Raw genomic sequence first — 22,261 nt, 5'->3', positions numbered from 1 at the left:
GGGGATGTACGGCAGGGGGGAGGTAAATGTAAAGAACCGAAGGTCATCTAGGGAAAGGATGCCGTCAACAGGTACATGACTAGGAACAGCACCCATAGTCACTCTGGCGGGCCGTGAGGTATTAGCAGGGCTATCTGACCCGGTCCTTCGGGGACCAGGAGGGCTCTAGAGGGGACGGGAGAGTTTTGGACTCCCTGCCCAGCACCCATCCCGAGCTGCACCCATCTTAGCCATGGCAGCTGTGGTGGCACACGCTGGTCAGGGCAGCCACGCGTGTGTCTTAGCCGTACCCGTATTTACAGGCTGTGGCCACAGGTAGGTTTTATCCGCGCAGTCGTGTTGGCCGCCGGACTCATCCCGCCTGCCGGCACTCAGGTCCTGTCCGCTGCCGGCCACGTCGCTGCATGGGCCCAGCTGCCGCCCACTCCTCCTGTGGCATTAAGTCCCCCCAGAGATGCAGCTGGTGCACCCTTGAGTTGCTGTTCTTGACAGCCTGGCCAGCGGGATCTATAGAAATGTAATCAAGGTCCTTATATGTCCTTCTCCGAGTCCTGGTATCCTCACAGGCAATGAGCGCCATCACAGCAGGGTATCAAGCTGTCCAGCTCACTCTCCATGGGCATCCCTGCGCCACACGTCCCTGCTGGCTCTTGGGGGCATTTCCGATCGGATTCAGGTGGCCAGCTGCACAGCAGTGCTTCCCCTGCCCCTGTGGCTTCAGCAACACGGCCGGGGGGGTCGGGAGGCACCGTTCTCCCCTGCGAGACCTGCCGCCACGTCGGCCCGCTGTGTCGGCATCCTTTGCTGATGGAAGGGCTTTAGGGCTGACGTGTCTATTCGTGTGGCTTGGTGGTTGCCAAATGGGAGCATCGGGGCCATAGCGGTTATCGGTAGTGGTGATTTTTTGCGCAGGCGTGAAGGTATTTCTGTGCCTGGGAGGGGGACAGTCTCGCATCTGTGCCCAGAGCACCAGTGTCCACGTGTCACTTTGTACTAGCGGTTTGGGAGTCAGGGGATGGGAAAGGGATGTTGGCTGTGAGCTGGGAGAGGGCCAGCAGCAGGCCAGGAGGGTGAGGGTGCTCTGGTACACTTCGGCTTTCCCCCGGCACAGGTGACTCCCTTTTCAGGTTGGGAGAGAATGGCCCTGTCCTAGGGGTGCGTTGCTGCAGGACAGTCAGACGGTGATCGTCCTGGGGGACCGCCTTGGCAGAGCCATGGCCGAGGCTGCATCAGCATCCTTAGGCTGGCGCCGTGCAGGTCTACAGCTGGGGTGCTGTCTGGTCCATCTGTCCGTCTGCAATCCCTCTTGTCTGTCAGGGTGCCTCTATCCACGTTCTGACCTCAGCGGGGCTGCGTGCAGGAGGTGGGATAGGAAGGCGATGCAACAAATACAGGAGCGGAGCGGGTGCTGTGCATGGAAAGGTGAACGGAGCTCGTCATGCCTCCTGTCCAGCAGATGAAATCTGGGCTGGGCGATGCCGATCGCCTTGGCTTCCTTGGCGATACATCATTCTCTTTTTAGGTGGTTCGAGCTCTTCATTGGGGCACAGAGCCAAGTGCCCCAGCACCCACTCAGGGAGGGCTGGAAGCCCCCAGCAGCTGGGGTGCTGGTCAGGTCTGGGGTGAAGGCAGGCACGTGGGGTCACTGGCGCGGTCCCGGCTCTGCTCAGGGTCCCTTTCGTCACCCTCGCCATGGCACAGCCGTGCAGGGCCTCTCGAGCCAGCGGCCCCCGAGCGTTTGGAGTTGGTGTTGGCCGCCCTGAAGGTGCCCACCTTCCTCTGGCACCGCGCTCGTTTGCAAGCAGTGGTCTGTACCAGGCGCACGTATATCTACTAAGGCTGTGAGAAGCGGTTGATGTCAGCGTGACGTTTGTTTGTTTTGGTTTTTTTTCCCCGTAATCCATGGCTTGTGTGGTCCCCTCAGGTGGTGTGAAGCCTAGAGCAGGGTGTCATCCCAGAGAAGAGCCAGGAGGGGCCTGGGCGGGAAGTGAGAGCGGTGACCTGTGCGCGGTAGGGATAGCGTGATGGCCGCAATTTTGCCGGCGCCCTGTGTTGCGCGCTCTCGTTCTCATCTGGCTCCGTGGCTTTTGTAGGTAAGAGTGCACGAGGCGGAGATGGGCTGCCGTCTGGAGCAGGGGTAGGTGTCCCAGAGTCTCGGCGCCCACTCCTGGCACCGCTGCCATCTCGCAGCAATACTGCTCGTGGGCAGGGATGGCTTCGCAGGCTTGAGAGCGGGCGGCAAACACCCAGTTGTGGGAAGGCTCGTCTTGGATGCCATTGTTGCTTTTAGGTGTTCCTGCTATCCATTGGAGGTGCTGTTAATGGAGGGGAGAGGTGCAAGGATGCCGGTAGTAGGGGATACGGTCATCTCATCTAAGTGAGGAAGGGCTGTTGGCAGCCCTTCCATGGTGGAGCTTGTCAGGGCCACGCCATTGGAGCCAGCCAGCTCCGCTCCGAGCCTTAACTATGTTTGTCAGTGGCTGACGGTGCATGCTTTTCATTTTTGGATTGCTGCTTTCCCCTGAAGGACTCGGACAATCTCCCTCTGCTGTAACAGATGGTACTTCTATATTGACGTGTCAAGGTGCCGGGAAATTTACTGCCTCACAGGGCCTATCGGGCCGCGCAGACCATGCGGCAGCTTTGCTGCGGCTTGTCCCGCCGTGACGCCTCTTCTGTGCCGGGGCATCCTTTCTGGTAAGGTAAGACCAGTATTTAGATTTGGGCGGGTCGTTTGGTATGGCCTCGTTCGCTCCCCCGGGCGCAGACCCTTTCGGGGACCACGTGGGCTGTCCCAGAGCGCTGGGAAGTGGCATCGGCGAGCGGGCTTTAATTGCTTTTTGGCAGGGCTGGTGATATTTATGGGTGTGGAGATTGCCAAGTTATTTATTAGATGGAGTATCTGGGGACCAAGTAATATAAATCACTGTGGCCAGTATCGAATGGAGCCGACGCTTGGTAATTTAAACAGCTTTAGTAAATATACTCAAATAGGAGCCTCGTCGTGGGCCGTAACGAGAGCCAGTTAGCAGGGTCTCGGCTGTGGCAGGGGGGTGCCGGTGTTTCTGGCCCCCACCCAGCGCAGGGCACCGGTGAGCAGACCCCTTGGCACCCCAGGTCCGTGCTCAGCTCCGGTCCGAGATGCGGCTTTGGGGATGTGGCATCGGCAACAGGGGGGATGCCGATGTCCAGTGATGGGGCCTTGTGGGCTGGTGCGTTGACGGTAGCTCTGCTTTTCTTTGTGTCTTGCAGTCCCCCCCCAGATCGTCAACATCTCGTCGGACATCACCGTGAATGAGGGCAGCAGCGTGACCCTTATGTGCCTGGCCTTTGGGAGACCGGAGCCCACCGTCACGTGGCGGCACCTCTCTGGGAAAGGTGAGACTGCGCTCGGCGGAGGAGCCGCCTGGGTCTGAGGAGGGGTCTCGCCTGGCCCATCTGGGATGGACGGATGTCCCCGTAGAGGTGCCTGGGGTGGCCCGAAGGCCGCCTGCGGTCCACTGGTGACTGTTGCGGAGGGTGGAGGTGCTGGCCCTTTGGCGTGCCCTGGTATGGGGGCAAGGGTGCTGGTTGAGTGATGTCCCCAGCTTCTAGGGCAAAGGGGATGCCAGACGCACAGGCAGAGGGTGGTGGAGGAGGGCATGGCAGGGGCGCAGGGGAGGTCCCGGCATTGGTGTCCGTGGGCGACGGTGCCACGCTTTCGGGACGTCTCCTAGGGCAGGGCTTTGTGAGCGAGGATGAGTACCTGGAGATCACGGGCATCACGCGGGAGCAGTCCGGGGAGTACGAGTGCAGTGCCGTCAATGACGTGGCCATCCCGGACGTGCGGAAAGTCAAAGTCACCGTCAACTGTGAGCGCAAGGGACAGGGGAAGAGGGGGCGGCGGGGGGGTGGGCGCGCAGATCCCGGCGTGACGAGGCATGGCATCTCTGCAGACCCGCCGTACATTTCCAACGCCAAGAACACGGGCGCCTCGGTGGGCCAGAAGGGCATCCTGCAGTGTGAGGCCTCGGCCGTCCCCGTGGCGGAGTTTCAGTGGTTCAAGGAGGACACCAGGTAAGGGGCCGGCTGTGGAGCTGGGGGGAGACTGGGGCCTGGCAGAGCCAGGGCTGAGCCTGCCGGCCTCGGGGCTGGAGGACGAGGAGGTGGCGGGAGGTGGCGGTGGCCGCAGGCGTTGTGTGGAGGAAGGCTGGGATCCACTCATTTTGGCGGCTCCGGTGCTTGGCTAAAGGCCGAGGGGCCCCAGGGTTGTTCCTCCCAGGGATGGCGGCTGTGCCTCGCGGTGGGGTTCACGTGAGCTGTGTGGGGCGGGCGGGTGGATGGGTTACGGGACAATGAGGGTGATGTGCTTGGCTGAAGGGCTTGTCTCAGTGGGACGTGGGGAGTCCGGTGGGCGAACAAATGGCTATACGGTGGTGGCGGCTGGTGGCAAGGGAGGGGGCACCCGGGGAGGGGGTGGGATATGTCGCAGAGCGCCAGCGCGGCACTGAGCGCTGGCCTCCGTTTTTCCCTGCAGGTTAGCGAACGGGTTGGAGGGCGTGCGGATCGAGAGCAAGGGTCGCCTGTCGACGCTGACCTTCTTCAACGTCTCAGAGAAGGACTACGGCAACTACACGTGCGTGGCCACGAACAAGCTGGGCAACACCAACGCCAGCATCATCCTGTACGGTAGGTGCCCTGTTTTTTTTTCAGCAAGGTATAGCAAGGAGGTGGAGGAGGAGGAAGAAGAGGAGGATGAAGAAGAGGAGGAGGAGGATGAAGAGGAGGAGAGGCAGGCAGACGGCCGTCGATGGAGCAACAGAGCGGAGTTGACTGTATTTAATGTGGCTGGCCCGTAAAGGTGCCGAACGACACAAGCTCCGAGTGGCAAGGTCCCGCAGAGAGGAGGCATCAGATGAGGAGATCTGCATGGGCCCGAGTGGGCACATGCGGCCGGGTGGCGGTCAGTGGCGGGCACATCGCTCATGGGTGTTTAGGGGTGCACAGCACAGTTGGTCGGCTGGCAGCTGGTCTTCTTTATGGAGCCTGGGCTGCAGGTGGAGAAGAGGCTCCTGGCTGAGCCGTGGCATCGCTGGAGTGTAGGGCCGAGGAGGGACCCCGGGCCAGGTGAGCACGCGCTTCGGGTACACTGTGCGGGGTTTTTCCTGGGCATTGTACCGGCAGGACTACTGGCAGCTCTCATGTTGTACCGGCAGCGGCAGGCCAGGTGGTGTAGGCGTCAACAGCCGTGGCCGGTCGGTTTGTGGCAGGCGGCGAGGGTGGGAAGGTCTTTGCGGAACAGTGGACTGGTCAGCTACCCTTGAGGAAGGTGGTGTGCAGCTGTGGCATGTCCCCATGGCGTTCCAGCAAGCCGAGGGGCCTGTCACAGGCCAAGGGCGGCCGGCAGGAGCCGGCCTTCCCCTGGCAGGGCTCCAGCGCGAGGGAGAGGATGGAGTCAGGCAGCAGGCTCAGCATCTGCGCCGGCGTAGACTTGGGCAGCCTCGGGGTGGGCGGTGGGGGCAAAGGGTCGCACTGTGGTGGGGGCCCATGTTTTGGATGAGACTGGGGCTACCCCTGTCCCATGGCCATCTGGGGCTGTAGCGCATGGTGGCAATATGGAAGGGGTGGCCCCGATGGGTGTCCGGGGCCCCACTGGAGCATGTGGCGGCATGTCCCTCAGCCTTCCCGGAGGTGCCACCTCACGGGCCATGTCACGCCCTGGAGAGCATTTGGTGATGTGGGGTGCCCTGGGGTGCACGTCTTTGGTTATTGTTGTGGGGCATTGGTGAGCCTGGCTCTCAAGGTGCCTCGCTTTGTTGTGGGTATGTCTTCGGGGCTTGGCGAGGAGGGGCAGGCGGCTTCTAGGAATTGTGTGTTTGTGGGTCATTATAGCTGTTGAGGGGGGCTGCTAGATAGGTGGTGATGGGGTGTGGAGCACTAGGGGGAATGGGCCGCCACTTTTCAGCACAGGGTGGGAAGGGATGATGTGCAGCAGGACGGTGCGAGTGTCGTGGCAAGATGTCAAGGTGTCATTCAGTGGCGACGCAGGGGGGTGAAAGGGCCAGCGCTGTGGCAGGGCCAGTGGCTTGAATGCTTGCCCATGTCAGAAGTGCAGGGAATCGGAGAAGGTTATTTATGTCTGGATGAGGCTTCTGGTCCTCTGTGTGGTGTGAGAGAGCTGGGAGGAGAGGTTGGCAGTCTGGCCTGGAAGGTGCTCCGGAGAAGCGTGGCACCTAGCTGTCTGGGAGTATTAGGGGTGTACGCGGGTTGGAGAGGAGGGGTCCCGGAGGCATGGGGGTGCCCATCGTCAGGGCAAGGGCTTGACCGGGGCGGCGACCACGGCGGCAGGCTCCCAGGGCGTGTTGTGGCGTCACCTCGGCGGGTGGCCGCTGCTCGGTGTCTTGCTCCTTTCCTCTCTCCGTTGTCCTCATCAGTGAGATGAGGAAGAGAATGGGGAGGGTTAGAGCATGAGCAGTTGGGTAGAGAGAGGAGAAAGATAGTGGAATGGATGAAGGGAGTGCTGTCCTTGGGCAGGTGCATGTTAAGCACTTTCCTGGGAAGCTGGGCTTTATTAGCGTTAGGGTATACTGGGCAAGTGAAAGTCATGGGAAGGTGACTGCAGTCCTGAAACAGCAGGGTTGGAAAGTTTTGGGGCACTGTGAGGATAAATGCAAGGAGAGCAGCTGCCCCAGCTGCCGAGAGAGCAAAGTGTCACCTACTCTGGGAGGTAGCGAGCGGTGGCCCCTGGAAACGTCCTGTCGAGGGCCTGGGGGTCCAGGAGCACCGGTCTGCTTTTCGGAAATGGCCAGTGATGGCACAGGAACGGGCCGTCCCTTTGGGGGCAAACTCAGGCTGGCAGGGTAGAAGGGAGGTTTGGCCAAGCGGGAACCTCATCTCTGTGGTTGGGTGGAGAAAGCAATGGTAGCGTCTCCAGTACAGAGATCAGGCTTTTGGGGAATGTCGTGGAGCTGCGGTTCACCTCGGCAGAGAGAAACGGGGAAAGGCCTAAGCCGGACTAGAGCGGAAACTGGCTGCTGTCTGGGCCGATGGCATGAAAGGCTTGTGGCAATCTGGGAAGAGCAAGAGGAAGGTGAAGGAAAACAGGCGAGCGGTATGTGTCGAAGATGATGGCCGCCTGAGAAAGAAAGAGCGACAAAAAGCGAGGGGAGGCAGGGCACGGTTCGCGTTCTCTGTCTTTCTTTCATAATCCTACTAGTGATGATAGGCCAGGTCAGAGGGCCGTGACGGCGGGAGGGGTGACTTTCTGGTTGCGGGCTCTGAGATTGTAGGGGACCGATCATACGGGCGGAAAGCCTGTAAGGCCATGGGTCCACATGGGGTTCCTCCTGCAGTACCAAAGGAGGCAGCAGATGGGTCCCCTCTCGCTGGTTCCCGGAAGGTCATGATGTGGCTGTCTGAACTTGGTGCCTAGAGGAATGACAGAGAAGATCATATGGGGTGTCAAGGAAAAGACTTTGAAGGACCACGTGTTTGTCAGGCGTGGTCAGCAGGGGTTCAGGAAGGGAACGTCCCACCTAACAAAGTTGTTGTGCTTGTGCGATATGGGCACCCACCTAGCAGGTGAAGGGGAGGCGGCGGGTGTAGCGTTTCCGGAAGGTGAGCAGGCTTTTGAAGCCGTCCCTCGCGGCATCCTTTCGGAGAAATCGTGTGAGGGTAACATGGTGTGCAGGGCCGGGTGGACGGTGGGGGCCCGTTGTTAGTGGTGTTGCGTGGGGCTGGGTCCATTCGAAGCGTCGATCCATGATCTGGATGGAGGAGGGGCACGTACCCTTAGTAAGTAAGCACGCTGATGATCCTAAACTGAGAGGTGCTGTCACCTGTCTTCAGGGATGGGCGGCCTGGCAGAGGAATTTGGGGAGCTGCAGGAGGTGTGAAATAGAACAGGGGCATGTACCGGGGTCTGCACCCAGCATGGTGTAGTGTGAGAGGTGAGCGTAGAGTAGGACAGGAGGGGCTGGACAGTGGCCCTAGCAGGGTCCCGTGCGTTGCCTGTGGTACTACTGGCTGGCTGACAGAGGCAATGACCTGCCTGTCGGTTGTGCTGGTATGGCCTCACCTTGCTTATTGTGTGGTGTTCTGGGCCCCGTCCCCTCAGAAGGATGTTTAAGTGCTGGAGGGTGTCTCGTGTGGGTTGCTGTCGTGGCTCGGTCCGGCTTCCCTGGCTGCGGTGCCAGGGGAGGTTTTAAGGAGATGCTGTGAAGTGTGCTTTTCCCGCAAGGGCTTTCTTATGCCTGAGCGGGGTGGCTGAGGTGTTGGGGTGAGGCCCTTAATGCCACCCTTTGGCGGTTTTAGTTTGTCAGGCCTGAAAGGCTTGGGCAGTCAGATGCCATGAATGGTGTCGGTCCCTTCCAAAGGAACTAATGTATTCTAGTATTGTCGTGTGGCACGTTCCCTGCTCCCCCCGCACCAACCCCCATTTTTTTTTTCTTCCTGATCTTGTGTCATCGATGCTAACGTGCTTTGTTTTGTTTTAATGCTTTTGGTTCCATTTGCTTTCTTTCTATTTGGTAGCAGTCTGTTCTTTGTTCTATTCTGTTTTGGCATACTCGGCTCCGTTCCATTCCCTTCCGCTCCAGCACGGTCAGGCCTTTTCCATTGGGGTCGAATCTCTTGCTGTGTGTTTGTTTTGGTCTGCTCGCTTGTGTTCTGTTTTGTTCTCAAGGATTCTGCTCGGCCAGGGTTTGCTGTTGTCAGTGCCAATGATCTGTTCAGGTCTGTCCTGCTCTGCTCCGTGAGGGTCTCATGGGCTTGGGTGTGTTCTATGTTTGAACAAACAAACAATCTTGTGTTTGGGCCTGGGCAGTTCTGCTCTGCTCCTTGCCAGTCTTGCATGTTACTGTTGTGCTCTCTGGTGTTTGGGTCTGCTCTGCTCCAGTCTGTTCTATTCCGCTCTCCTTGCGTTTCACATATTGCGTTCTATCCTGCCGCTGTGTGCCGCTCTATTCCGTTTCCTTCCCCTCTGGTCTATGGCATTGTGGCCTCCTTCGGTCTGTTGCACTGCGTCGTAATCCGTTCTGGTGCGTTCTAGTCGCTGCTGTTCGGGGATGTCATGGACTCATTTGTTGCAGTCTGTCATGTTCCCATTCTATCCTCTTAGGTGAGGGTCTACAGTGGCGTCCTCTTCTCATTTGTTGTGGTGTGGTGTGTTTTATGTTGTCCCGCCCTGTTTGATTGTGGTTTGATTGCTGCCGCCTTAGAGAATAGTGGCCTTGTGGGTTTGACGAGCCCTTGTGCCTGCGCTTGCTCATGTGGGCCCGTCTGCCAGGCGTGCCGTGGTGCATGCCATCAGCCTCTGTAGCACCCCAAGCAGGGCCGGTCATTGCCGAGAGCACGCCTCGTGGTCATTGAGTGGTCGGGGGATTGGAGAGCAAAGGGTGCTGTGCGGCAGGAGGTCTGTCCCTGTGCGGTAGAGTTCCTCTAGGCTAGGCACCGGAGCCTGTCGTCGGTGACTCGGTATTTGTGGCCGCCTTTGTGCTTCTGTGTCCCCGCCTCCCTGCGTTGCTGGCGTGCGTGCGCTTTCTCTCTCTGGCTGTGGCCCTGCGCATGTTGCTCTGTGCGTGAGTGCCCCCATCTGCCACGTCGATGTGAGAAAGCCTGCCGGCAACGTGCATCCTGGCCTGTGCCCGGCACTGTCTGTGGGTTCGGGCATGTTTATGTGCCTGTCTCGGCGTTCGCATCGGGTTTTGGAGCGGTCGCATCCGACCATTGGATCGCGCGTTGGTGCGGGGTTGGTGTGCGCCCGTGCCCAGCGCCACGGTGGGGTTGTCAGGGTGGGTGATTGTGAGGCTGTAGCCAGGATCACGGGGGCACGTTGTCTGTGGTGTGGTGTCTCGGGGCACCTCCCTTTCAGGTCTGTTGTTGCCGGTGTCTGAGGATGGCTGCTGGACCTTGTGTCGCTCCGCGTCTCCTGCAGTTGTTGTGTCTTCCCTGTCTCCATCCGGGTCCTTGTTCAAGTTGTAGACGGTGTCTTGGGAGGTATTCCGTGTCGGGCTCTGCGTGTGCAGCTGCGCCGCTCTTCGCAGGGTGCCTGGGTGTCCCTGTTTCTGTTTGTCCGTGGGTCAGCGGTTGCGGGTGTCGAGCCCTGCCGTAGCACATCCAGTGTCAGTGCCTCTCACTCCATGCACGTTGGGTGCTCCTCTGCCTAGCGGTGTGCCTGTGTGGTGACGAGGCTATTTCTTGGTCTCGCTGGCTCTGTCGCTCTACGTGCGCTTTGAGTCTGAGGCAGCGCGGAGCGCCCTTGGCTTGCCTGCTGCACGGTTGTCTCGGAACACGTGTGTCGTCTGCCTGTCTTGCTGCTTTCCTCAGAGTGTGTTGTCCTCTCTCAGCACGCGAGCCTGTTCCTGTGGTGCGTGCGTGTGTTGCGGCAGTCTCTCTGCAGCAGTTTTGCCTTGGGGCAGCTGTAGCATTCCGCAGCGGTTTGTGATCTGCGGGTGGGTGTTGGTCTCCGCCTGTGTCAGTGAGTTGGGGCCTCTAGAGCATTCGTAAGTGACCTAGTGTGCATCTGTGCGGTTGTGCGTGTTGCCTGTGCTGTGTGCCGGCGACTCCCGTCTTGTTCCCCCTTTGGGGTTTGTCCAATGGTTCCCTGTGGTCCTTCCCCTCTCTTTCTTTCTCTCTGTGGGTAGGTGCTTCCCCTTTGCCTCTGGGCCTTGAGGTCTGTCCGGCTGTTTCACGCGTTGCCTTGTTGCCTGTGCCTGCTCTCCCTTGCTTGGTCCTTCTCCACACTATCGTCTCTCTCGTACGGTCCCTTAGTCTGTGGCAGGCTGTCTCTAGGTGTCCCTAGATTCCCCTGGGCCAGTTTCCAGGCATCTCCTTGGGGTGCTTGCCAACAGGCGCTGTCTGGCTCTTGCTGTCCGTACGCACCGAGGGCGGGTGGGCACAGTTGGGCTGGCGGTGTCTCTGGCAGGCAGTGGGGGAGCGTAGCAAACAGGGATGGAACAAACAGCGACGGCACTTTGCGTGGCCCAAGGTGAGAGTGAGTCCTGGGGGAGCAGGGCCACCTTGGGCAGGCCCGCTTTCCCTGGGCAGGGGCCCTGGACCAGGTGGCCAGGGTGGGCCGCCCAGGTGGCATGTGCTTTCGGGAGCACCTCGGGGAATGATGCTGAGAGGCACGGTCAGCCTCTTGCCGGGAAGGCGAGCCTTTGCTTTGGCCCTAATGCCTGAGCAACAGAGTCAAACTGAGCAAATGACTGACCTTGCCCTCCACTCTTCAATGACCAAGGGGCCAACAGCCCCTGGCTGGGCAAGCCACCCATTCAACCGGCCTCTCTGCCCACAATGGCTATCTGCTGCTGTTGGAATGCTGATGAGCCGCTCCCTCCTCTCCCTACTGACCCATCCTCTTCCAATAAAGGCTTTCCAACTCCCCTACCCTGCTCCTGTGTAAACAAACACACATACACACTCCAACAAGACACATTACCATCCAGACTGACTCTGGCAGTCTACAGGAGAGAGACCAAGTCCATAAAATAAGTAAGCAAGCCAAATCAGGCAGGGAGGCACCAGGAGCAAAGCCAACAGCAAGAGAGAGACCAGCACGCTCAAGTCAGGCAGCCAGCAAGACAGAGACACCATGAAGGCAGGCAAGCAGCCGGCAATGCAGAGAGACTGCTCTGCTAAACCAAGGCGGGCAGGCTGCAAGAGAAAGGCTACGTAAGTATGGTAAGGCAGTCGGTCATGTGGGCAGGAGGCAAGGGACAGAAAAAACAAGTCAGTTAGTTGAGTACTTAAGGAAGGAAGTCGGTCATGCAGGCAGGGAAGCCCGGTACGAGGAGAGAGGCGGACTGCCAAAGAAACGGACCAAGTCTGGCAAGCAGGCACCAAGATGGAAAGACCAAGTCAGGCAGGCGCCCAGAGGCATGTGCTCGGTCAACTCGGGCAGGCCACAACAGAGAGACTGAGTCTGGCAGGCTCCAGGAGGGAGGTGACACCGAGGCAGCAAACTTGCGCGGGCCGCGAGAGAGATGTAACAAAATAAAGATGCAGGCACCGGGACGAGAGGGAGATGCGTGGGGAGGAGAGATGTACAGCAGGCAGGGGAAGACAGACACAAACAGGGGAGAGACCACAGGGTACCAAGAGACAGAGGAGCACCTGCTGTGAGGATGCACAGAATGGACAGAAAGAGGGAGCAAGGCCAGGACACTGGGAGGAAGAGACGGGTACACTGAGGGGATGGAGCTGCCGAAAGTGAGGGGGGGAATCGCTACCAAAGACACGGTTGGGCGAGGGACAAGAGGAGGACCGTGACATGCAGACACCTGTGCCAGGAGGGACGCGCTGAACCTAAGATGACCGCACGCAAAGAGGAGTGACTGAGGACTGAGTGGGAGGGACGCGGAGAGGGGAGGAGGGAGTAACAGAGACCTACAGAGCGACACATACAGAAAGAGACAGACGGACACAAACACGCAGAAAAACACATGCGCGTGCAGAGGAGGGCCGGGGAGGGAGGGGAGAGGTGCCCAGAGAGAGAGGCTCCCGCAGAGATGGGCACCGTCTCTGAGACAAAAAGAGGGCAGGGGGAGGCACATCACGGCACACCGGAGACGGGAAGGGACATGGTCACGGATGGAGGAGTGTGTGGATGCAGGCGTGCAGATGGAGCTACTGAGAGGGACAAGAAGAGAGAGCAACAGGTGATGGACCGAGACACACAGACAGAGAGGCAGAGGAACAAAACCAGAGACGGCATGCAGAGGGACATGGAGCTGCCCTGCTGCAGACAGAGGTGGCGAGAAAGACACGAGGCAGGGAGGGAAGAGGAGGGAGAGGGTCAGAGAGGCTCCGAGAGTAACCCCGAAACAGAAGGACGTCAACAGAAAGACTCAGGCAGAGAGAGAGGCGCTAACGCTACGACAGGGAGGTGCCGAGCCAGGGGCACAGAGACTGAGGCGGAGAAAGACACGCCAGGACCGCCAAGACGATGACAAAAGAGCGTGACCAACGGCCAGACGCCAAGGAGGGTGCCGCAAATGACAAAGACATACAGAAGGGAGATGAGGAACAGAGATGGAGAGGAGCAGAACCACGCCATAGGCAGCGGAGAAAATCAGAGATGGGGCAGAGATGGACAGATGTCTACAGATAGACTCTGTGCTGGGGGCGGGGGGGGCTCGAATGGGAGACATGGGGACGGGGCGGGACACACAGGTGGGGAAAGGCTCGGACAGGACAAAGAAAAAAAAAAAAAGGGGGACAAACAACAAAGCAGATGGAAAGAGGCACTCAGGGTGAGAAGGGGAGGGCAAGAGATCAAGAGATGAGCCTGTGGAGACACAGAACTGCACAGGGACAGTGTGGGACAGCGGTGATGTCACAGTGCCGGAATGTAAGGTGGCCGGAAAGGGACGGGGGGAGATGTGCGGACGCGGCCAGGGCCACGGCTGGCCAAAAGACAACTGAATGAAGGGCATCTTCTTGGGAGAGAAGGGAGAACAGGTGGACACAGACATAGAAGGGGGCCGGGATGGACAGAGGTGGGGACAGAAAAGCAGAGACATGCACGGGCCTCAACGGGGAGACTTGCAAAGGGAGCCCTGGAGAGGTGGATGGAAACGAGAGATGGACCCTGCCAGATGGGGGGTGGAGATGGATGAGCTGGTGATGGGGGGAGAGGGAGAAAGACGTGGGCAGAAAGAAGGCCACGCGGTGAGACGGCTGGCTGGGGGCTGGAGACATGGAGCAGCGTGGGAAGCACGACCCACGGAACGCAACGGACACGCGCCTGAAGACGAGGACGCTGAACAAGGGTGCCGAGACCTCAGCGCGTGGGTCAGGGGGGTGGAGTCAGGCACCTACGAAAGGGAGCGGATACCGCTACACAGGCACGTGGAGAAGGCCTCGGGGAGATGGGAATGGAGACACCGGCGGAGAGAAAGGCGGCCGCCTAACGAGAGGGATGCGGCGTGATGCAGGCAGACGGACTTGGAGAGAGACGGCATGAAACTGAGCGAGCGCACAAGAGACGGCAGAAGCCATGAGGGTGGAAAGATGGGGAGAGAGAGAGGCCTGGAGACAGACCCTGAAGCGCCCACCGAGACAAAGAAAAGGCAGACAAATGGGCAGAGAGGAGGGAAGATGTGGAGAAGGGGGAAGGCCTGGAAACACCGGAGATGGGGAGGCAGCCAGAGGGAGACACTCCAACTCACAGAGAGGCAGGGGCTGAGAAGGAAAGCGGGGGACCATAACAATGGAGAGGATTGAAGGGGAAACCGACGAGACGGTGGAATGAGTGGGAGGGGAGTGAGAGAAAACCACTCACGGAAAAAAACACAGAGGGGCACAAGGAGAACAAGGACTGAGGCGCCCTGAGGGAGGGCACCCAGAGAGACGAGGAGGCACCGTAGGAGGACGGAGGGTGATGGGTGGGATGGACCAACCTATGCTGAGGAGGGCGATGGTACGCGTGCGGAGGAAAGACACGGACGCAGGGCGGGGAGACAGGCATGGAAAGAGAGACATGGAGGGCAAGATGAAAAACAGAGGGGACCGATGGGCGCACACACATACGTGGAGAGACCCAGGAACGAAGGCATCGAGCAGGGGACGGGCCAAAAACCCGGACGCCAAACTGTGGAGCCAGCTGCCCAAAGCAGCAGAGGCGGGGAAACGAACTGGAGGCTGGCTGGATGGAAAGAGAGCCATGGATGGGGAGAAAGAGGGCCTCGGGGGGGAGTTGTTGGACAGAGGGAGGTGGCACTGGACAGCAGGTAGGAGGAGGAGATCTGTGGAGAGACGGAGAGGGGGGTCGGGGTAGAAGCGAGATGTGGGGAGATGCAAAGGTACACTTGGCAGACAAGGGGGACGCGGGGATGCCAAATGCATGGGGGTGACAAGACGGCCCACCAGCCATGCCCAGAGATGGAGGAATGGGGAGACTGAGACACTGAGACAGACGCAGGGACACAGAGGGTCAAAAGGAGGTGTGGAATGAGGAGTAGCGACATGGGGGCAGAGGGAGGCACAGAAAGACGTGGACTGGGAGAGACCAGGATCCGGATGGTGATGGCAAGGCACATGGGGAGAGGGAGTAAAAGATGGAGGGAGGGAGGCGGAACAAAGGAAACTAAAGGAAAAAAGGAGGGACGAAATGAAAGGAGATGTGCGGACAGCTGCAAAAACTGAGAAAGGACGGGGAGGGTGCTGATGCGGGACACCGGCTGAGACTGGCAGGGAAAGGCCTACAAAGACGGAGATGCAGAAGGGGCCTGGACGTGCGACGGCAAATGTCTGGAGAGAGCGAGAGACAGGACTCTGGAGATGGACCAAAACGAGCACGGGACATGGAAGGAAAATGCGCACAGCCAGAGAGACGCCGGGGCACAGTTAGAGATGCCTTACAAACTCAAGAAGATGCGCAGAGAAAGAGCGCGCGCCAGTGGGGCAGACAGAGAAACAGCTGGGGCTACAGAGCTCACGATGGTGAAAGAGCCAGACAAAGAAGGGGAGAGTGGTGTGGAGAAGGCGTCGGTAAAGAGAGGGGGATGCCAGGAGGCCGAAACCGGGGAGACAGAGGGAGGGACTTGGCGGTGTGCGGGCGAGCGCGAACGGACACAGAGATGGAAAGAGAGGGAGACGTGGCACAGGGGGATGTGGGGGGATCCACGGAAAATGGGGAACCAGGTGACAGAAAGCTGTGGGACGGGGAGACATAGATGGCAGAGGACAGAGAGGTAGAGCAGGAGGACGGCAGGAGAAAAGGACAGGGAGACCGCTACAAAACAAGATGTGCGCAGACCGACGCCGCAGAGATGGAGGAATGGAAGCAGAGGGATAAAAAGTGGGAGGTGGTGGAACACAGGTGGACGTACGGAGAAGCAGGCAGCAGGAGAATCGCAGACAAAAAGGCGGTAGCAGCGAGAGGAATGGATGGGCAGGGAGGTGGATGATGATGGATGATGAGGCGCATGGGCAGAGGGGAAGAAGGGAGGCAGAGAGAGGAAAGGTGAGTGAGCGAGAGGCAAGGAGGAAGGCGATGAAGGGGGCGAGGGAGATGGGACAGCTCGGGAGACAGAGGCAGGGACGTGCAGAAAGAGGGATGAGGGGAGGGACCACGAGGGACCACAATGACAACCGAGAGCTGTGGAGAGTGTGTGCAGGCTGGCCACCCAGAGAGAGGCAGACAGAGGGCAACGCAGAGGCAGGGAGTTGGGCACGAACCGAGATGGAGACGGGGAGTCGAGGCACGCAAACTGACTAACGTCAAGGGGAGAAGGGACAGAGAATGAGATGAGAAAACGGACTCTGTGAGGCAGGGGGAAGAGACACAGACACAGAAAAAGCGAGCCAGAGTGGAGGAGCAGCGAGGAGGAGCGCACGAAGAACGCGGGAGGCTGGAGATGGAGCAAGGGAGGCCAGGCGTGGGGGGTGAGGAGTGTGAAAACACAGAAAAAGGGGCAGACATAGACAGAGAGCGACCGCGATACCCGCAGAAGAGATGGCCTTAGCGATGGATGGATGTGGGGATGGATGGGAACTGCAGGATGGGGACTGGGAGATGTGGGGGCGCACCCACAGACAGACGGAGCAAAAAAAAGGGAGACCCTGAAAAAGCAGGGACAGGAACAACAGAGGAGTGGGCAGGCAGGTGCCGAGACAGAGGGAGAGGTGGAGGCGCGGACTGGCATGCAGACCCAGGTGCCAAGAAAGGGGGATGAGGGACCAAGAGGCGGGCGGAGGGCCGACACGGACAGAAGGAGCCCTGCACCAAGGCGCCGGGAGATGAATAAAGTCTGACATGCGGAGGGAAAGACAGAGGTGGGGGCAGAGACAGTTGTCAACAGAGACTGATGCCAGCAAGGGGATGTGGGCCGAGACAAGCGCATGATGATGGACAGAGATGGGGACGGACGTGGAGAGCTGGGACGGAGGGAAGCAGGCTGACAGGGAGATGGGTGGAGAGATGTGCCGGGGTGCCAACCATGCGCTGCAGACCTGGGGAGGGAAAGGCGTGGAGATGGACAACTGGGACACAGGTGGGAAGGGATGGATGGACCCAGGCAGATGGGGAGGGAGAAGCAGGCGCAGAGGAATAAACTCCAAACACATGGTGAAGAGAACACAGGAACATGGAGATGGGCAGGAACGGAAGGAGAACGATGGGATGGCGACATGGACGCCAGCGGATACAGACACAGAGCAACACACGTGGATGCAGAGGAGGCCTCAAGATGGGCCAACATGTAACAGGGCTGACTGGGACACTGAGAAGCACGGAGATGCAGGGATCGAGGCGGGAAAACTGAGGAGAGACACCGACGCATGGGCAGGCGGGGAGACAGCAAAAGACGACCTTCTCTCATGCTCGCTCTCTGCCCGCCTCACCATCAGGATGCGCCGGGCCCTGCCCAGATGGCCTATGGGCGATCCACCTCTCTGGGACCTCATCACCCCTGCACCATCTCCTGACCTGGCTGCCAAGCCGGCCCGCTGCCTGCCTGACCTCACCTGAAAAAAACCCACGCCACTCCACTGCCCCTGTCCCGTGGGGACAGGCTCCCGCTCTCTCCTGCCATCCACCCATCTGCTGTCTGGCCGTCTACCTACCCATCTCTGTCTCTGTCCACCTGCCTAATGAGGTGCCTGAGCACCCTGCCGCCTGCCCGGATGCCCACACACCTCTCCCTCTACCCAAATAGAATAGAATACGATCCAAGAAAAGACACCATATTTCCCTTGAAAGGGACCCAAGACAATCACCTCATTCAACAGCCTGACTGCTTGGGGGCTCGCTGAGTTGAAGCACATCATTGAAAGTGCTGCCCAAATGGCTCTGAAATGGAGATGGGCATGGGCCATCGACTGCCTTGCTAAAAAGCCTGCCCTGGCATCAGACCACCCTCTTGCTAAAGACGGCCTCACTCCTGTCCAGCCCGAACCTTCACCGGCACGGACTGGAACCGTTCCTGGTGCGCCCCGTCCCCGGATAAGGGGGAGAAGAGCTCATTGCCTCCCTCTCCGCTTCCCCGTCTAGGTGAGCAGCGAGGAGCACTGAGGTTGCCCCTTGGCCTCCTTTTCTCCTGACAACGCCAACCCAAAGTCCTTGGCTGCTCCTCATGGGACGAACCTTCCAGCCCTGTTGCTGGCTCTGTGGCCTGCCTCCAGGTGTGTCTGAGAAGCTGTGCATCCTTCTTAAATGGCGGGGACCGTAACTGCACCAGCATGGAACATGGCAGGACCTCTGCTGAGTGGCCAGCAACACCAAGTTCGTCGTGCCCTGGGGAGGCGGTCAGCCCCCTCGCCTGCTGGAGCGTGCCACTGGCTCCCACTGAGCCCACGGCGGGCTGGCATGCCCACATCCTCTTCTGGGGGGGGGGGCGCTTGCTGGCCTCTCCTCTCCTGGTTGGGACTCGCGCCTGGCCTGACTCAGTCCCAGAAGCGCGATCCACCATTTGCACTCGTTCGGTTGTGTCCCACGAAGAGTGGCCCAAGGCTCTTGTCTGTCAGGATCCCTCTGGGAGGTATCTTGCCCCTCGAGAGGCTCCACGGCACCTGGCTGGTTGGTCTGTCTCGTCGCCGAACCAGCTAACAGTGTGGTCGGCTCCCACATCTGGACCCTTCAGAAATACACACAACAGAACGGGCCCTACAGTGGCTGGCCGCCCACCGCCCCGTTCCCTGCAGCCCTTCAAGCTCAGCCCCTTGGCCAGTTCTTTGCCTGGTGTGCCCCAAAGCTGCTTGTCCTGGGTTGGGATGCCTCATCTGGAAGGGTGCCGGGAGGTATGGGATCCACAGCCTTGCTAAAATGCATAAACGTGGCATCCGCTGCCTTTGTGACATCCCTTCCTTGGCGAGGCAGGTGACCTTGTCTAACAAGGATATCCAATGACCTAAACAGGACTTTCCCTCAGCAAAGCCGCGTCAACCGTGTCTGACTGCTGCATGATTCTCAACGTGCCTTCTGAGAGCGCCTGGTGCGATCTGCTCCCTGATTTTTTCCAGGAGCTGAAGTTACAGTAATGGTTCCATGGGCTCCTGGGTCTTCCCTCGTGCCCTTTTTGGAATAATGATGGTGGGCTTCTGGTCGGCGAGGCCTCCCGAGACCTCCAGGAGACGATCCAGAGAGGTCCTGCCATGACGCCTGTCAGCTCTTTCAGGGTGGGTCCCTTTGGGTCCCACAGACCCACAAACATTTGGCTGATGCAGCGGCTCCCTCATGGTTTTGGCCTCCCCATGTGGAAAGTCCCCTTATTATATGGGTCCCTAGTATTAAAAACGGAGACACAAAAATCACAGAATGCCTCCGGCTCTTCTTCGTCCCTATTGATTGAGAGACAGATTTCGATGATGACAGTGATCTTTACACCTCCTTGCACCACAAACATCCTCAAAGAAAACCCTTGTGGGTATCGGACCCGATGCCGGCTGGTTTGAACTTCAGTCGAGCCTCGGCCTTTCATGTCTTCTCCCTGCGTGGGCAAACCGCGGCTCCGTCGCGTTCCCGCAAAGCCCAACCTCACTTCTGCAGAGCATATGATTTTCTTTCTTTTTCCTCTTGAAGGCCGTGAGGACCTCACAGTTTGGCCGAGCTGGTCTGCTGCCCCACTCCCTTGAACAGTGACGTGGAGGGGATGCCCGCACCGGTGCTTCTTGAAGGTGCTTCTTAAAAACGGACCGGCGCTCGCGGACTCCTGAGTCCCCAAAAGCAGATTCTTGGGGGACTCTGCTAAATTAAATAGCTGCCCGAACATCTTAAAGAAGTTTGCTCTCCTGAACTCCAGGGGAGGCACTGTGCTGTCCTTGTGTCTCACAACACTGGAAATTTTAAACTCCGCCTTTTTGTCACTGTCATCACCACCTCCGAGACGGCCGCCTGCCTTCATGTCTGCCTCGAGTCCTTTTCTGTTCCCAAACGGTGAGTCTAGGAGGGCGTCTTTCCCACTTGCCTCCCTGAGCGCTTGTGCTGACAAGTTTGCTCCTACAAACTTCAAGACTTTGCAAGGCCCACTCATGCTAGAGCTACAACGGTCCCAGCTGATGTCCAGGAACTGGAAATCTCCCCTAAGCGCAGGGCCTGCCGATCTAGACCTGTCTCCTGAGCACCTAGATGACGACTCATCATCGGCACCGATGTCCCGGCCAGGCAATCTGTAGTAGACGCCCGCTACAAGGTCATCTTGCCTCTCCCTTGCTCTTCGCTGGACCACCGGTCCCTCCAGCACCCTCATCCTTGGCCTGGTTGCCCTCCTGCCCTCATGAGGCCATTGGGCCGCCTCCCTCAATGGCCATCCATTGGTTTCTCTCAATACAGGCCCATCTACCAATTAGCCTGGCTGAAAAAAAAAAAAACAAACCACCCTCTCTCTTCATCTGTCTACCGTGCTTCCTCGCCAGGTGTCTGGCTTGCGGCACACCTGATGGCCCTGCAGGCTACCCTGGCTGCTGCCCCGCTCCGTCCCTTTCCCTCCGGCCCTCGTTGCCTCCTTTGGCCTCTCCACAGGGGTAGGGAGCGCGGGTGGACCTGTGCCTGGTCTCTCCTCCAGGCCCCGCGCATGCCCCTCGAGGGGCTGCTGGGCAGCCGTCCCCGCTTCCTGTGTTCTGCCCTGCTGTCTCCTCCAATGCTGAGGAGCACCTTTGTGCACCCGACGACCTGAATCCTTATGAAACAACAGCCCTTGTTCCCCCAAGATGTGACAAACGTCTGCTTGGGATGCATATGTCGACAGCCACCTGCCCACGTCCTCCTCCTCCTCACCCAGCCTGACTGCTGAGGACCTGGCCATCCCTGGCAGCTGTCTCCCAGCCATCGGCATCCAGCCGATCGTGAGCTGCTGTTTGTGCCCCGCATCCCTGCACTGTGACCCTCCACCTGCATGCACACCCAGCCTCTCCCAGTGCCGTGTCTCCATTGCTCTGATGCATGTCTCTAAGGCACATCTTCGTTGCTCGCGTCTTCTCCGCGGCCGTATACGCTCAGGCTGAAATGCAGGCTTCCTCCGCACGATGGGCGTCCCGGCAGCCTGCCTCACTGATCCACCCCATTAAATGGCATCCAGCCGCCCCGCGTCGCTGCCACTCCCTGGGCCAGCCTAGACACCTGTCTGGTGGGAACGAGGCCCGCACCAGCCCCCTGCGATGGCCACTGGCTGCGGGCCCCTCCTGGTGCCCCCAACCCCGATGCCCCGGCGGGGTGGCCCTGTGGGACCTCCCCTGGGGATCTGCTCTCATAGCTGCCCTGGACACACAGACTTACGGCTGTGTGCACCGTCACCTCCTCCTCTCCCCAGCCTCGGCCAGTGAGTCTCAGTGAGACTTGTTCCCGCGCCAGCCCTTCCCATCTCGTGCCGAGAGCCAACCTGCGGTGACCGGTGCACGAGCATGCCACCACAGCGACTTAGCGCTGCCACCTGGGACCAAAAAACCCTGAGGCACGAGGTACCAGGGTCCTCCTGGTGCATACTCCCTGCCCCAACATATGCCCTGCCTGCCAAACCCCTCGACGGCCCCTGGACATGAACCACTGCTGGCCGTCCATCCTCCCGGCCCTCCTCGGTCATAGCTGCCTGCCCGGTGACTCCTATGCAGCAGGAGCAGAACGGCCTATCTGCCCAAAACGAGGTGCCCCGCACCATCGGGCCCGCCACCCACACCCTTGTGGGACGCTCCCAGCTACACCGTGTCCCCCGCTCAGAGCGCCCGCGCTGCATCCTGCTTGGCTCCTGCCATCTTGGGGACCCTCATTTACCAGCACGGATGGGGCACGGCTGCTCATACCTATAGATACTGAACCTGCACAGGGCCTGTTCCCAACCCGCCACTGCACGGGACTCTCCAAGGATGGCAAGCAAGCTGCGAGGGGCAGTGGGGCCGGCCTGGCACTGGCCATGGGCATCTTCCTCCTCAAACAAGGACTCTGCCTCCCCTAAATGTCCCTCAAGCTCCTTGCTTACCTCCTCGACACCACTGGGACCCCACACTGATGCCAGTGATGCCCTCCGCCGCCCACCCCCCCTCCCCCCTCCCCCAAGGGGAATGCGACAGCCCGCATCGACCCTGGGAGATGCCCAGCACAGGGCAGGGGAGGTAGGATGCAAAGGGGCCGGGGAACCACAGGGAGGGGGAGGGAGCCCTTCGCATGTTCATGTCTGCTCGGCGCTGCCCTTAACGCTCTCCTTTGTCTTGCTCTTCTTGTCTCCCCTGCACAGGGCCTGGAGCAGTGCACGATGGCGGCAATGCGGCATCCCGGGCAGCTGCCGGCCTCTGCCTCTGGGCCACCCTCCTCGCTCGTCTCCTCCTCGACTTTTGATAAGAGAGCGGAGGG

General features: G+C 59.6%; 1 protein-coding gene across 5 annotated transcripts in view; it reads left to right on the top strand.

Annotated features, from left to right (window-relative positions):
* LOC128141546 (opioid-binding protein/cell adhesion molecule homolog) overlaps positions 1–22,261 on the top strand; it is a 312,385-nt gene extending 290,124 nt beyond the window's left edge. For all 5 annotated transcript variants that reach the window (XM_052786398.1, XM_052786400.1, XM_052786401.1 and 2 more), the window contains 5 exons: positions 3,253–3,378; positions 3,717–3,851; positions 3,936–4,056; positions 4,517–4,668; positions 22,146–22,261. In XM_052786398.1, the coding sequence (XP_052642358.1) occupies positions 3,253–3,378; positions 3,717–3,851; positions 3,936–4,056; positions 4,517–4,668; positions 22,146–22,246 (635 nt within the window). In that variant the 3' untranslated portion in view covers positions 22,247–22,261. The remainder of the gene's footprint in view (positions 1–3,252; positions 3,379–3,716; positions 3,852–3,935; positions 4,057–4,516; positions 4,669–22,145) is intronic.

This window comes from Harpia harpyja, chromosome 4 (assembly GCF_026419915.1).
Source record: "Harpia harpyja isolate bHarHar1 chromosome 4, bHarHar1 primary haplotype, whole genome shotgun sequence".
NCBI classification, from domain to species: Eukaryota; Metazoa; Chordata; class Aves; order Accipitriformes; family Accipitridae; genus Harpia; species Harpia harpyja.
Note: the sequence above shows the minus strand (reverse complement) of the source record. Positions and strands in the feature narration are given on the sequence as shown.